Source organism: Urtica dioica, chromosome 6 (assembly GCF_054948205.1).
Source record: "Urtica dioica subsp. dioica isolate 48M chromosome 6, U.dioica_male_clone48M_v1_H2, whole genome shotgun sequence".
In the NCBI taxonomy this organism is placed as follows: Eukaryota; Viridiplantae; Streptophyta; class Magnoliopsida; order Rosales; family Urticaceae; genus Urtica; species Urtica dioica.
The window spans coordinates 42046685-42060837 of record NC_142761.1 but is presented as its reverse complement, the minus strand read 5'-3'; the positions used below and the strand labels follow the sequence as shown (position 1 = coordinate 42060837).

Sequence of the window (14153 nt, the reverse complement as noted above, 5' to 3'; positions counted from 1 at the left end):
AGAAATACTTCTTGCGCTCCCGAGCGTATGGTGACGAAGAGTCGCTCCACGAAGAGAGCTCGACCCGCTCACCATCTCCATCTCCAGATAGCAGGGACGACCGCATCATGGAGTTGGAGGAGAATATCCGCCAACTAAAGGCGAAGAACACGAGGTACCGCAGCCAACTGGCTGCGAAGCAACCCGCGCATAACACGACGATCCCCAACGGGGATCCCGAGAACCTCAATGAGGAAAGCCGCGACCGCGACCCTGATTACGAGGGCACTGGCGATTCGGAGGGTATCGAGACTTCTCTCACGAAGGACGGGGGACCCCCCGCCGTGTTTGAAGCCGGTCCTTCGAATCCCCTACCCCGGACAGGCGACGCGCCGACTGCTTCTCAAGAGGGAAACTCCCGACGCTCGGCCCTCGACCGACTAGGTCAAAGGGAGAACGTTGCGGAAAGTCAGGGCACGCGGAAAGCGCACCGTCACAGACGAAGCCTGCGCCTCCGTACGACCAGCCCTGATCTTAGGGACAATCTCACTGCTCAACGCATCGAGCGTGGCGATGACCTAAGAGAGCGACTAAGCTCTCGGCGAAACGTCCCCGTAGCATCCCCAACTAACGGGAACCGACGCATGGGTCAAGGGTCATATGAAAGGCAACAATGGACTCCTCCCGAACAGGGAGTTACTCCGACTACCGGTCTCGATGTGATCACAATGATCCACAATCTTCGAAATGAAGTACGAGATCTCCGAGAACACGGAATAGGCGGAAGTGCCTATGGGGTCGTTGAGGAGAAGTCATCACCTTTCACGGCTCAGATATTGGCCGAGGTATGCACGGGAAACTTCAAACTCCCGAACCTCTCTCTCTATGATGGAAAAGCAGATCCTGCTTACCACATCCAGCACTATGAAACCTGGATGACGATGCAGGGTGTCTCTCCTGGCGCCATGTGCCAAGCTTTTAGTCTTACCCTCGCCGGACCCGGCTTCGAGTGGTTCAAAAACTTAAGGCCGGGAAGCATCCACTCGTTCAAAGACCTGAAGGACATGTTCCTAGCACGATTCGCTACATCTATGGTCCAAAATAAGACCAAGATGTACCTGTGGTCAATCAGGCAAGAGGATGGCGAGTCTCTTAGACGATACCTCGCCCGATTCACTGAAGAATCGAATAAGGTCGACCGCTTTGACGACAAAGACGCAATCACTGCCATCATTGAAGGCTTGCGCACAAGTGACTTCCTTAAGTCCATCGTCGGCCGTGTCCCTTCCACCATGGCTGAGTTAATGACTCGAGCCAAGACCTTCATGGGAGTCGAAGATTACCTCGACGGCCGCAAGGGCAATAATCAAAGCCCTCACCGCCAAGACGAGCCTAGCAATGAGCAAGGCAACTCCCGTAAAAGACGAAACAGAGGGGGTCAGACTTTTAATAGACGACCTCCGATGCCCCAAAAGCCGCGACTTGCGGAAGACTTTAAGGGCTACTCGTCGTTCACGCCGTTGAACACAATGCCAGATCAAATCCTAGCTTTAGCGCGTGACAAGTTCACTCCCCCGGCTCCAATGAACAAAGATCCCGCGACTCGCGATAGATCTAAATATTGCGAGTTCCATCAGGAATACGGTCATTTGACCTCTGAATGCTATAGTCTTAAAAGGCAGATCGAGACATTGATCCAACGGGGTGAGCTGAAAGAGTTCGGGTTACGCATGATTAGCGCTGCGGGCCCCACCTCAAACGGACCACAGTCTGGCAAGAGAGGAGGAACAGCCGCTTCTGCCGACCGAACCACGGCTACTGCCAATGCCAATCCGCAACTCCATGGTGTGACCACCATACTGGGCGGTCCACAAGATGGAGACTCAGCCCGACAGCGGAAGAAATTCCTGAGGGCCGCGTCCCAAGGAGACGCTGCTATGCACGTCAACCTCACCTACGAGGAACCTCCGTCCGTACCTCACGAGACGATGTACTTCACCAACGAAGAGGCCAAGCGAGTTGTGCATCCGCACAATGACGCGATTGTGCTCAAAGCCCAAGTGGCTAATAACTTGGTGAAAAGGGTTCTCATCGACAACGGCAGTGCTGCCGACATAATTTTCAAGTCCACCTTAGAGCGCATGAAGCTCGGGGGGCTACGCCCAACTCCGACCCAAACGCCTCTATTCGGGTTCACTGGGGAGAGAGTCATGACCGAAGGCATCATCGATTTGCCGGTCACCTTTGGAACTCCCGGAGGCATTGAAGTCGTTCACATGGTCCCATTCCTAGTGGTCGACCAAGAGTCCCCCTACAACGTAATCATTGGGCGACCCACGTTGAACCGGCTAAGGGCAATCACTTCAACATACCACCTACTGGTCAGGTTCGCTACCAAGGATGGAGTCGGCATCATGGCTGGAGATCAATCCCAAGCCAGAATATGCTACATCCAAGGAATCGATGGAAAGACCGCTAGAAAGACGGTTAACACGATCTCCCAGCTTAGGGATAGCGTCGAGTCGACCAAGGTCCTCCGCGAAGTCCACAAAGACATCTGCATGACACCCAAGTGCAAGGTAGCGGCGTCCTCATCAGGGACCCAACAGAGTCTACCAGGTCATACATGGACGAGACACCGATCTATCGCATGTGGAATGCGGAACACTTGAGAGAGTACTACCACTAGCCAGCACTCCCCCCATTTTATTTCTTTGCTTTCTAAACATTCAATAAGGCCTACGAGCCATGTTTTACGATTTCAAATTTTTGCAATATTAATAAAGTTCGAGGTTTTTCTTTCAAAATCCACTTTATCAAAGATTTTCAATCATCAAAGATTACGCTTGTAAACCTAAATACTCGGGGGGCTAGTGACATAGGCAATGGTAAGTACGCTCAAAATATTCAAGAAAGTACGCTCCACAAAAAGAAAGCACGCTCCACCAAAATAAAACACCCGAACATAAAACGGGAACAAGCGTGCACGTAAGACGCCTCTGCGGCGCGCCGTAAGACATCCCTGAGATGCAGGCTAAAGACGCCTCCGCGGCGCGCCGTAAGACATCCCCGAGATGCCGGCTAAGACGCCTCCGCGGCGCGCCACAAGCCATCCCAGAGATGCAGGCTAAGACACCTCCGCGGCGCGCCACAAGCCATCCCAGAGATGCAGGCTAAGACGCCTCCGCGGCGCGCCACAAGCCATCCCAGAGATGCAGGCTAAGACGCCTCCGCGGCACGCCACAAGCCATCCCAGAGATGCCGGCTAAGACGCCTCCGCGGTGCGCCACAAGCCATCCGAGAGATGCCGGCTAAGACACCTCCGCGGCGCGCCACAAGCCATCCCAGAGATGCAGGCTAAGACGCCTCCGCGGCGCGCCATAAGCCATCGCAGAGATGCAGGCTAAGACGCCTACATGGCGCACTAAAGCCGCCTACATGGCGCACCTAAGACGCATACATGGCGCACTAAAGCCGCTTACATGGCGCACCTAAGTCGTCCCTCGCGACGCACCTAAGACGCCTACATGGCGCACGTAAGACGCCTACATGGCGCACGTAAGACGCCTACATGGCGCAACCAAGCCGTCACTCGCGACGCACCTAAGACGCCTACATAGCGCACCTAAGACGCCTACATGGCGCACGTAAGACACCTACATGGCGCAACCAAGTCGTCCCTCGCGACGCACCTAAGACGCCTACATGGTGCACCTAAGACGCATACTTACGCGCACCTAAGACGCCTACATGGCGCACTTAAGACGCCCACATGGCGCAACCAAGTCGTCCCTCGCGACGCACCTAAGTAACCTATATGCCGCATCTAGGTCATCCTTCACGACGTGCCTACGATGCCTAAAACAACGCACATAGCTGTCTCTAACAACGCGCTCTGAGTCACCACAAGGCGCTGTGTACGATGACTAATCGCAACGCAATAGAAGCCGCCACAAGGCGCACCTGAACCGCCACACTAGGCACAGTTCATGCTATCTCCGCCACCGCCGACTGAGCACGATCACACCCGCCTTGGGAGACTCTCCATTCTGTGCGAGCTAATCAAAGCTTCTCGTAAACTCCGCCTCTGAGCGAGAACCTCGCTCGGCCTGAGCTAGCTGAGACTTCACTCGAGCAAGCTCCTCCTGGAAGAGTCCCAGGCGACAAATGAGGTCGTGTAGAACCTCCTCGAGTCGAGTCATTCTCCTCGAGTCGAATCTCGCTCCTTGAAACGAGTCTGTCTCCTCGAGTCGAGACGCGCTCCTCGAGTCGAGTCATTCTCCTCGAGTCAAGCTTCGCTCCTCGAGTCGAGGCATGCTATCCTTGAGTCAAGCCTTGCTGCTTGAGTCAAGTCATTATCCTCGAGCTGAGCCTTGCTCCTCGAGCTGAGTCACTCTCATCGAGTCAGTCTCCTCAAGTCGAGCATCGCTCCTTAAGTCGAGTCGCCCTCCTTGGGTCGAGCCTTGCCCCTCGAGTCGAGTCATTCTCCTTGAGTCGAGCATCGCTCCTCAAAGTCGAGTCGCTCTCCATGAGTCGAGTCTTGCTCATTGAGTCAAATCATTCTCCTTGAGTCGAGCACTGCTCCTCGAGTCAAGTCATTCTCCTCGAGTCAAGCCTTGCCCCTCGAGTCGAGTCATTCTCCTCGAGTCGAGCTTCGCTCCTTGAGTTGAGTCATTCTCCTCGGATCGAGCCTTGCTCCTCAAATCGAATCATTCTCCTCGAGTCGAACTTCGCTCCTCGAGTCGAGTCATCCTCCTCGAGTCGAGCTTTGCTCCTCGAGACAAGTCACTCTCCTCGAGTCGAGCTTCGCTCCACGAGTCGAGTCATCCTCCTCGAGTCGAGCTTCGCTCCACGAGACAAGTCATTCTCCTCGAGTCGAGCTTCTCTCCTCGAGTCGAGTCATTCTCCTCGAACTGAACCATTCCCCTCGAGTCGAGCCCCGCTCCTCGGGTCGAGTCATTCTCCTCGAGTCGAGCTTCGCTCCTTGAGTCGAGTCATTCTCCTCGAAGTCGAGCTTCGCTCCTTGAGTCGAGTCATTCTCCTCGAAGTCGAGCATCGCTCCTCGAGCCGAGTCATCCTCCTCGAGTCGAGTCATTCTCCTCGAGTTGAGTCATTCTCCTCAAGTCGAGCTTCTCTCCTCGAGTCGAGTCATTCTCCTCGAACCGAACCATTCTCCTCGAGTAGAGCCCCGCTCCTCATATCGAGTCATTCTCCTCAAGTCGAGCTTTGCTCCTCGAGTCGAGTCATTCTCCTCGAGTCGAGCTTCGCTCCTTGAGTCGAGTCATTCTCCTCGAAGTCGAGCCTCGCTCCTCGAGTTGAGTCTTGCTCCTCGAATCGAGTCATACTCCTCGAGTCGAGCATCGCTCCTCGAGTAGAGTCATATTCCTTAATGTCCAGCCAGTCTCCTTGAGTCGAGTCTAGCCCCTTGAGTTGAGACTTGAGTCGGCTCCCCGAGTCGAGCCTAGCCCCTCGAGTTGAGACTTGAGTCGGCTCCCCGAGTTGAGCTTCGCTCCTTGAGTTGAGACTTGATTCAGTCTCCTCGAGTTGAGCTTCGCTCCTCGAGTCGAGCCTTGAGTCAGTCTCCTCGAGTCGAGCTTCGCTCCTCGAATCGAGCCTTGAGTCAGTCTCCTCGAGTCGAGTCCCGCTCCTCGAACAAGCACCTGAAACGATTTAAAGAACAGGCTAGCCAATGCAAGACTATTGCAAAACAAAGCAAAAATACAAACAAAGAAAAACATGCCCTCTGAGCATCAAAAACGCCATGACATGAGAAGTCTACATCACTACTCGTTACGATGTCCCTTCGCATCTATAACAGAGACTCGCACTCACGTCTGGGGAATAAGGGCTGATCTTCTGAATGCAGACGGGGAAGCGTCACCAGAGCTGGAATGACGGATGCCCCGTGAGACCGAATTATGCTCGGTGCGTGGTCAAACTTATAGCATTGATCCCCGAGCAGTCGAAGCCCTCCGGTGCGGCAGAGCCTTTCACCAGGTGCCACTCCGTCTTCTCGAAGTATCAGCCCGTAGCATCAACCTCCGTCTTCTAGACCTCGGAATGAGCACGCCTTTGCGAAACGCAAAAGTGCAGTCGCCTTCCAAGCTAGCCGAGACGGACACCATGATCTTCCCCTAAACAGGTCACGATTACACAATCGTCACCCTGCTAGTCACCGTCGAGTCCCATGGACTCCGGGTTGATGATATCATCAAACAAAACGCCATCGAAGAAAGACTTGGGCATGACCTCGCTCAAAGATCAACTGGCCGTAACGCGCCGATCCGTCTCTGCGCACACGCACGCCCTACCTGCGCACGCATGTCCCCGCTGCTCCGGGGCTAGAGCGACGGATGCAAACGTGTCCGCCTCGCCCATGTTGAGCTACGCCTCTCATCCGCTTGGATCCTCCTCCACGTATTGATCACACAATCGTGTTGAGAGAGACGGAAAAGCGAAAGAGAACGCGTGCAATTGTGATAACGTTCTCCATAATACCAAAGGCTTCGCGACAGCAAAGCCCTGGGAGATAAATTTTCCTCAAACACTCGGCGGAAACAACTAAAAGTTCACCGCCCGGGGCCTCCCAAGCGATGAACTTGGGGGGCTAATGTTGTCGGTCGTTTTCAGAAAACCCGAGACACCGAGAAGGTACGTCGCTCAAAGGGCCGATGGTCAGGCCGGAGGTCCTGAAGAGCAGCAAGCCTCCAAACCCTCGTCCAAACTCTTGACTCCTTGAGTCGAGCTTAGCCCCTCGAGCTGAGACTTGAGTCGGTTCCTCGGGTCGAGCCTCGCTCTTCGAGTTGAGCCTCGAGTCGGTCTCCTCGAGTCGAGCATCGCTCTTCGAGTTGAGCCTTGAGTCGGTCTCCTCGAGTCGAGCTTCGCTCCTTGAGTTGAGCCTCGAGTCGGTCTCCTCGAGTCGAGCATCAACTCGAGTCCTATCCGTCAAACAAACATTTGTGTCATAACCCAAAATACCATGCCCACAATAGCTCAACGGGCCCGGAAGCGAGACGATCGCGAAAAGCCCGCAGAAAAGAAGCCCAGCGCGCGCCGCACGCCGCGCCCGGCCAAGGTCGCGCCGCGCGCTGAGCGGCGCAGATCGTGCGCCGCGGATTCTGCGCCGCGGGTTCTGCGCCGCGCGCCGTAGGTCGCGCGCCGCGCGATGAACGCCGCGGGTTGTGCGCCTCCTCTTGGAAAGGGGCGCGTTCCTAGTCCCACATGGACGCCAAATGACCCCCTTAGGGTCCTCAAACACCTATATAAACCCCCTCCCATTGAGGGGAAAATCATCCCTTCATCTCCTAACGACACGCTCGATTTCTTACTCTTCTCTGCTTCTCTTGATGCCATTTTTGGCCTGAAGCAATCTCTCTTCTCTCTCCCCCGTTCTCAGAGGTTCCGAAGCACTCACGGGGACTTCTCGGACGTCGCTCCCTCTGACCGAACGTTCTCCGGTGCTCAAGCACGCCCCTAGGGTTCTCGACTAGAGTTCCCCTCGCGCGTCTAACACGCTGACGCGTACGCGATCTCCGAGGTTCTGAGACGCCGCCGAGGACCCCTCGCGCCCTGTCTCCTTCGTCGAGTACGCTTCTCCACCAAGGATCCGTGCCTCATACTGCGTCACACACGCTTTGAACTACGTTCTGACCTGATCCCACACACGAGTACGTAGGCAGCCGACACCCAAGGCACGGTCACTCATCCTCCTCACCCCCTACCTCTCCCGAGAGGCGGGTTGATCGGAGAAACCCTAGCTCGAGACTATCGAGTTCACACTCTTGGCCCGGGTGCGATCACTTGGTCCGGCCTTGGATCGAACCGCCCGAGGTTTACAATAGTTGTTCATTTTCGTGCGACAACAAAACGTACTTGGGCAAAGTGTTGTTTAAAGTTATTAAAGTGATTACATTACATCAAATGTGGATTAAAATATTAGATTAAAATATAAACAAACAAACATAAACTAATATATTAAAAATAAAAGTCAAACTAAGGGGAGACCTGTAAGAAGGCCAACGGCAGGTACGGGTTCCAAGATCTTATCGGTTCTTTCCAGTCTTTGCCTGATTTCATAACCACAAAAAGGTCAACATTACATTTGATATGTGTTTATATCAATCTAAAAAATAAGGAAGCCCACCCATACCTGATATGCTTGATGAAAAACGGATCTCTCATGAGGTAAAACGCCCACAAAAGCCTCTTCTGTTTGATCTGATCGCCGTGCCATGTGCCAAGACAAGTTTAGCATTAATCACATCGATGATTCAGTATTTACGGAGTTATTATCATAAAGCCGTCAATCATTCACCTCATGTTGTTTAGCTGAGGGAAGAAGAATCTTCTCTTTTTCTCCGTCACCACGAGTCGTGACCTGCAAAAGAATTCTCATTCCTAGAAAGTCCACGCCCAATGACACAACCAACAGAATCCACTATCGGAGGACTAAAGTGCCATAACATCATATGGATGGTGAAGATTAGCTATCCAAGAGATTAAAGTGTTGTTTGTGGCGACAAAGGACAACAATATCAGTGCAGTTGGCTAACAAAATACTTGCAATTTTATAAACACAAACTTGCAGATTTAACCGACATCAACAAACCAACAAAGAGTACTCTTAAACAAATTCAAAAGACCACAAATTTGAATGGGAATAAGCCATTAAATCGACAACAAAATTAAGGATAGGCCACCTAAATTATCTATTGTGTATTATTAGATAGTACAAAGGCTGTGTGTATTGCAATCACAGGCTCACAGCGTCCGCATTCTTGTTCTCGACAAAATCCTACTTATTTTCGACGAATAGCTTCCATACATTGTTGTTTGCTTACTGATCGATCTACTTCAACCATTTCTTCATATTTTCAAAGCTCTTCTTCTCAGTAACATCATATACAATCTATGATTTTGTGGCTTAATAAGTAGACCCTAATGAATGAAAGTATATATGAATTGGAAAAAGATCAATACGTAAGAAGAAGAAAATCAATAACAAATTATCTCTAATGCTCGCTTGTATAAGAGAGAAGTTGATGCTCATTTGGTGAAAGAGCAAGTGTCATAGACTGAGAGAGATACGCGCGTGAATGTCAGAATTGAGAGAAAAGCCAACTAGCCATTCATTTTTTTCTGCCGATATTTGTTCCCAAAATAGGTCTCACATTCCATCTGGTTCTTATGCCAGACATGCTGTATACAACAACCGGAATTGGTTATTAATAAAACCGGCGATACCTGCTCATGTTTTGATACAGCCACCCCTCTCGTCTTGAATTGCACTGATGTGGGTTTCTTTTGACGGATAAGGGTGAAAGTATGAAAATACTTAGAGTTAGTACGATCCTCGAGTTTTAAGCACAACTCGCTGGATCATTGTCTCCAAACATTGTTGGGATTCGCCTCCAGCTCACCCAGCTGGACTTGAACTCGTTCCTCCTCTTAGATGTTCGGCAACGTCGGTTGTGACACTTTGGATCTGAATTAGTCTCGCCTCAAGTTCTCATATTTGACCTTGCTTGGTCTCCATGAAATCCTTGCTCCACTTCTTGAGACAGTTATATGGTCAAATAGCCAATTAAATTGTTATATAGTCAAAGTTTATCTAAACTTAGTGAAAAATTTGAGCTAAAAATTTACATGTAACTCGTTGGTTAACAATTTTACAAAAACATTTAGTGAAATTAGAGCTGCCAATTTTTTTACATGTAACCCGTTATCTGATTTAAACGGGTTGTGTAATATCCATTTTTATCGAATAAATGAGTAAGATATATTAAAATTTAAACCAATCCGAGTTCGAGTAAAGGAATAAGTGGACCCCGGTACCCCCGTTAACAGTACAAACATGCTTTTATTAGAACTTGATCTCAAGTTCATTAAGTTTTTTCAAGTGCTATTTACCACTTGACTAGCATTCTAGTGTTGATAGTTTTGTTTTATTATTTTATAATTAATAGGTCCAACACATTTCTACCCTTTTATCTGACAGGTATACCCGTTACCCGGCCCGCTTAAAAATGGTAAATGGGTCCGGGTAATGGGTCCATTTTTTAACTGGATCCGGGTAACGGAAGAGGTGGATCCGGTCAGACATGTGCTAATTGTCAATCCTATTCCTAACTGGAATGAACAATATGTGCAAGTATCAAGTTTTTTTTTTTGGCTTTTTTATTGAATCTGTTAAAAATGACAACTTGCTAATATAAATCGTCAAAATATTTAATGACAAAGTCAAATGTTTTTCTATAACATATATCTTTGACTGTTTTACTGAAAACTTGAATTTTTATATCTTCCTAATAAAATAGTTTCGTTTGACTTTTTTGCATAATTTTTTGTTACGTCCTCTCATCAAATGACGGTTTGAATCATATTTTTATTTGTCATTGTGAGAAGTATAAAATTCGTTATTTGTTTCTTAAAATTTGAGCCAAAATAAATGAAAAATTGATGTCAAAAAGTGCTAAAAAAGCTCGCACGTTTTGTTAAGTTTTGTTAAGAGAAATAAGAATGAAAAAGTATCACAAATAAGAAATAAGTTGTCATCGAAGTTCATTTTTCACCATCAATTATTGTTGTACCAAATTTATATTGTTGGAGAAGTTACGGCTACAAAAAGAATTGTTACCGAATTATTTATGTTTCGATCAAATTCGACGGTGGACGGTAAAATCTAATTTAAAGATTTTTTTGGTTTTTAAACAATGTGTAAATAATATTAAAATATATGTATATAGAAACACAAAATGTGAGTAACCATGATTACATAAAGAATTTTCCTTACCCTTTTATTTTCAGCAATGAAATCCGATGATGAGAAATGAACTTAAATTAGCAGGCAATGAATTTTAATAGTGGACTACGAAGATAATAGTATTTTAATCCAAAAACAAGTCAAAAGTCTACGCAAGTAATTTTTGAAATACCAAACGTTGTAAAAAAGCAATTAAGTACAAGAGTGGGTCTAATCTAATTACTAAAATATGTCGTTTTTTGGCTCGGGACTAAAATATGTCGTTTGGTTTTTGCTCGATACTAAACTTTGTTGTTTAAATGTGGGTATTCAGGGTAAAATTACTATTAAGTCTCGTTTCGATAATTTTCCTCAAATATTATCCTCTGAAAAGGTCTATTTTCCTCTTCTATTCGTCTCTCTTCCCACACGGAGATCCTTCGCAGAGACCTCGACGATCTTCTTAAGGTTAGACATAATTTCGATCCCTGAGCCTCACCGAGACTGGTCTGAGAAAAGCCTTTGCCGTTCCATTTCTGCTGAATTCGATATTTAGTTTGGGTTCAATTTAGTTGGATAAAAAAATCTGTTTCTCAGATCACACCATCGATTATCTTTTTTTTTTTCTGAGATGAGAATCACGTTCATTATTTTGAATTTGTTTTGCAGTGACGAAGAAAAAAATAAACTCGAGAAGCGAAAATGCATTCGTTTGGGTACAGAGCCAATGCTTTGCTGACTTTCGCTCTCACGATTCTCGCTCTAATGTGCGCTACGGCTTCTGTGTTCGACACTCTCAATCACCCCTCTCCCACTTCTGAAGTCCAGGTAAATCTTCAATTTCAATTTCTCGTAATTGCAGATCTCTTATTAATCTCATTTTCTCAGTTTAAATTTCGTTTTTCTTTTCAGGAATCTTATTGATTTGCTTTGTTGTGCTTTACCTTTCTTTCTTTGTATAATAGGTTTTAAATATTAACTGGTTTCAGAAGCAGCCAAATGGGAACGATGAGGTAATATTCTGTTAATAACTTTTGTTTGCCTTAAAAAAAATATTGAAATTCGGTCTTAAAGTGAGAAATCCTATGTTTACAACCCTTTCAAAAACATGCTCAGTCTTTAAATCTTTCAAATACTTTCTTTTTTTCATTGTTAAGACCTTGTTTTTTTTTTTTTTTTTGCTGCAATTTGATCAATGAAAAGTCAAGTGAAAAGTGTGTTTGAGTGAATTTATTTTTCCTTTCTCTTCTACATAGTTTCTACAGCTCTGTTTGGAAACTAACTGGAATATTGTCTTCTGATCCTGTATTAGCTAATAATGTATGTGGTTATGCATGATAAGAACCAATATGCAACTTTGAATGTATTAATATTATTTTATTTTTTGCCTACTGGCTTTAGTTTGTTGCTGATTCAATATTATTTTATTTGAATCATGTGGTTAGAGGCTGATGAATTATATGTGAATGTGATGTACATGTTTAGCACATTTTGACATGGACTTTTAGCTGTCAGTGTTGTGTCGGAGAAAGTACTCGTGTTAGACTCGAAAGTCTGACAAAGTTCCCATCGATACTACTAGTATAGGCTTGTTACTACTTATTCTAGAGTATGATGTTGTTTGGGTGATTTTTTATTAGAAGTAAAACTGATCAAACCAGTAAAAAGTTAGTGTAGGAAACTTACAATAATTAACTTCAGACCAACAGATTTCGATTTTATTAATGAAGAGGAAGACCTCATTTTCCTTGAAGGAAAAACACCCATGGAGTCACCAACTCAATCTTTCTCAGATACTTTTTCCACCATAAAATGAAAAAACGACGATTTCACCATATTTCCGTTCTCATACATTAACACTGGACACTTCCTTTAGAATGTAGTCTTCCATTACTTCACCTGCTGTAAGAGCTTGACAATCCGACAAACGGATATGAGTGTTGACTTTGAATATTGTTTCTTTCTGTACTTTCTTTTATGTATTGAAGAATAACTGTGTGATGATTTTGTTCAAGCTTTTTGTTGGGATTCAAACTCTTAACAGTAGTACAGATTTGTAAATATCACTCCTGAATCTTATTGGTAATTTCACACTTAGTTCTCCTTGAAAATAAACAAATGCTCTTTATTGACCACCCCCAATTATTTTTATTTTTTTAACACCCTGTTTTCTTGAAAGCAATCCAAATGCTACATGTCTGGTTGAATGGATTTGTTAGGATTGCTGCAACTAAATGTGCCTTCTTTTATCTCCTCCAATTTGATTTCTCAAACATTCAAGCCTTGAACTTTCTTATATAGAATTAGCGTCCTCGTCTTTTTCTGAACATAACTTAGATTCTAAAGCAAGGCTCTATCATCTTCCTCAAGAATACCTCCTACGTTAGACGTTATCGTTATGAAAAAAAAAAGGAGAAGAATTTAACATCATTGGGTTGTGTTCATATGATCCATCTACATGACTTCCAAAGAAATTTAGCCACAATGTTGATGTTTGCTTTCTTTTATAGCTTTTCTTTTCAGAGCTTGGCTGTGTTTATTTTTCTTTCTCTTTGTTTATTACTATTGGAAACCATCTATACAATACATTAGAAGGTCTTTGGTTAGAGGCATGCTATGCATTTATTCAATGTTGACTGATGTACTTTCAATACTTTATAGGTTAGCATGACTTTAAATGTCTCAGCCGACCTTCAGTCATTGTTCACGTGGAACACAAAGCAGGTATACAAGTTAAATTATCAACTTTATCTTTGTTATTATTATCTTTTTCATACATTATAAAATCACTCATAGGAACCGGGAATATTTATTGGCATAGAAACAGGATAAACACAATATAAACATAAGCTTTCGAGAGGTTTGTTCTCATCTGGTGGAAATGACCACAACTAATGTCCTCCTTCGAACCCAACCTTGTTCAATACTAGATTTAAAAGCTCCTCTAGATGTGGAATATGATAATCAGTGTCTTCAAACACCCACCAAAAGCCGCTAGACTTTATCCCATTGAACAATCTTCTCCTCGAACCATAATTAACTTAAATCTTACACGACCTCGCTTAATCCTCTTTCTCATTAGCCTGTTATTAGAAGTATTTTATTTGAGTTTGATAATTTGTTCTAACAACAATAAACTTGTAATGGCTATAAGTGTCTTTCAGTTTCTAGGAGTTATGGTACCCAAATATGCTGTATACGTTTGTGAATTTGTTTTTGAGAATTTGTTTGAAAGTTAGTCTTAAGCATAATTTGTACCAACGGCAGGTTTTTGTTTTCTTGGCTGCGGAGTATGAAACCCCAAAGAACGCCTTGAATCAGGTAAAGATTCTAGTTGAGCATTCTAGTGCATGAAAATTCTCTAGTCTTTCCTTTGGTTTGCAACACATCAAATTGTTATTTTTATGGAAATCCGAGTTTTTGGTGAACGTTC

At 45.8% G+C, this 14153-nt stretch overlaps 1 protein-coding gene across 2 annotated transcripts in view; it reads left to right on the top strand.

Moving 5' to 3' along the window:
- The window catches only part of LOC149394304 (Signal peptidase subunit), a 32259-nt gene that overhangs the window by 17569 nt on the left and 537 nt on the right, over positions 1-14153 (top strand). Inside the window, exons 1-5 of one of the 2 annotated variants that reach the window (XM_089618374.1) lie at positions 11078-11188; positions 11390-11548; positions 11686-11733; positions 13382-13444; positions 13988-14041. In XM_089618374.1, the coding sequence (XP_089474500.1) occupies positions 11423-11548; positions 11686-11733; positions 13382-13444; positions 13988-14041 (291 nt within the window). In that variant the 5' untranslated portion in view covers positions 11078-11188; positions 11390-11422. Of the gene's footprint in view, positions 1-11077; positions 11189-11389; positions 11549-11685; positions 11734-13381; positions 13445-13987; positions 14042-14153 lie in introns of those variants that run through there. The other variant, XM_089618375.1, reaches the window with a different exon arrangement.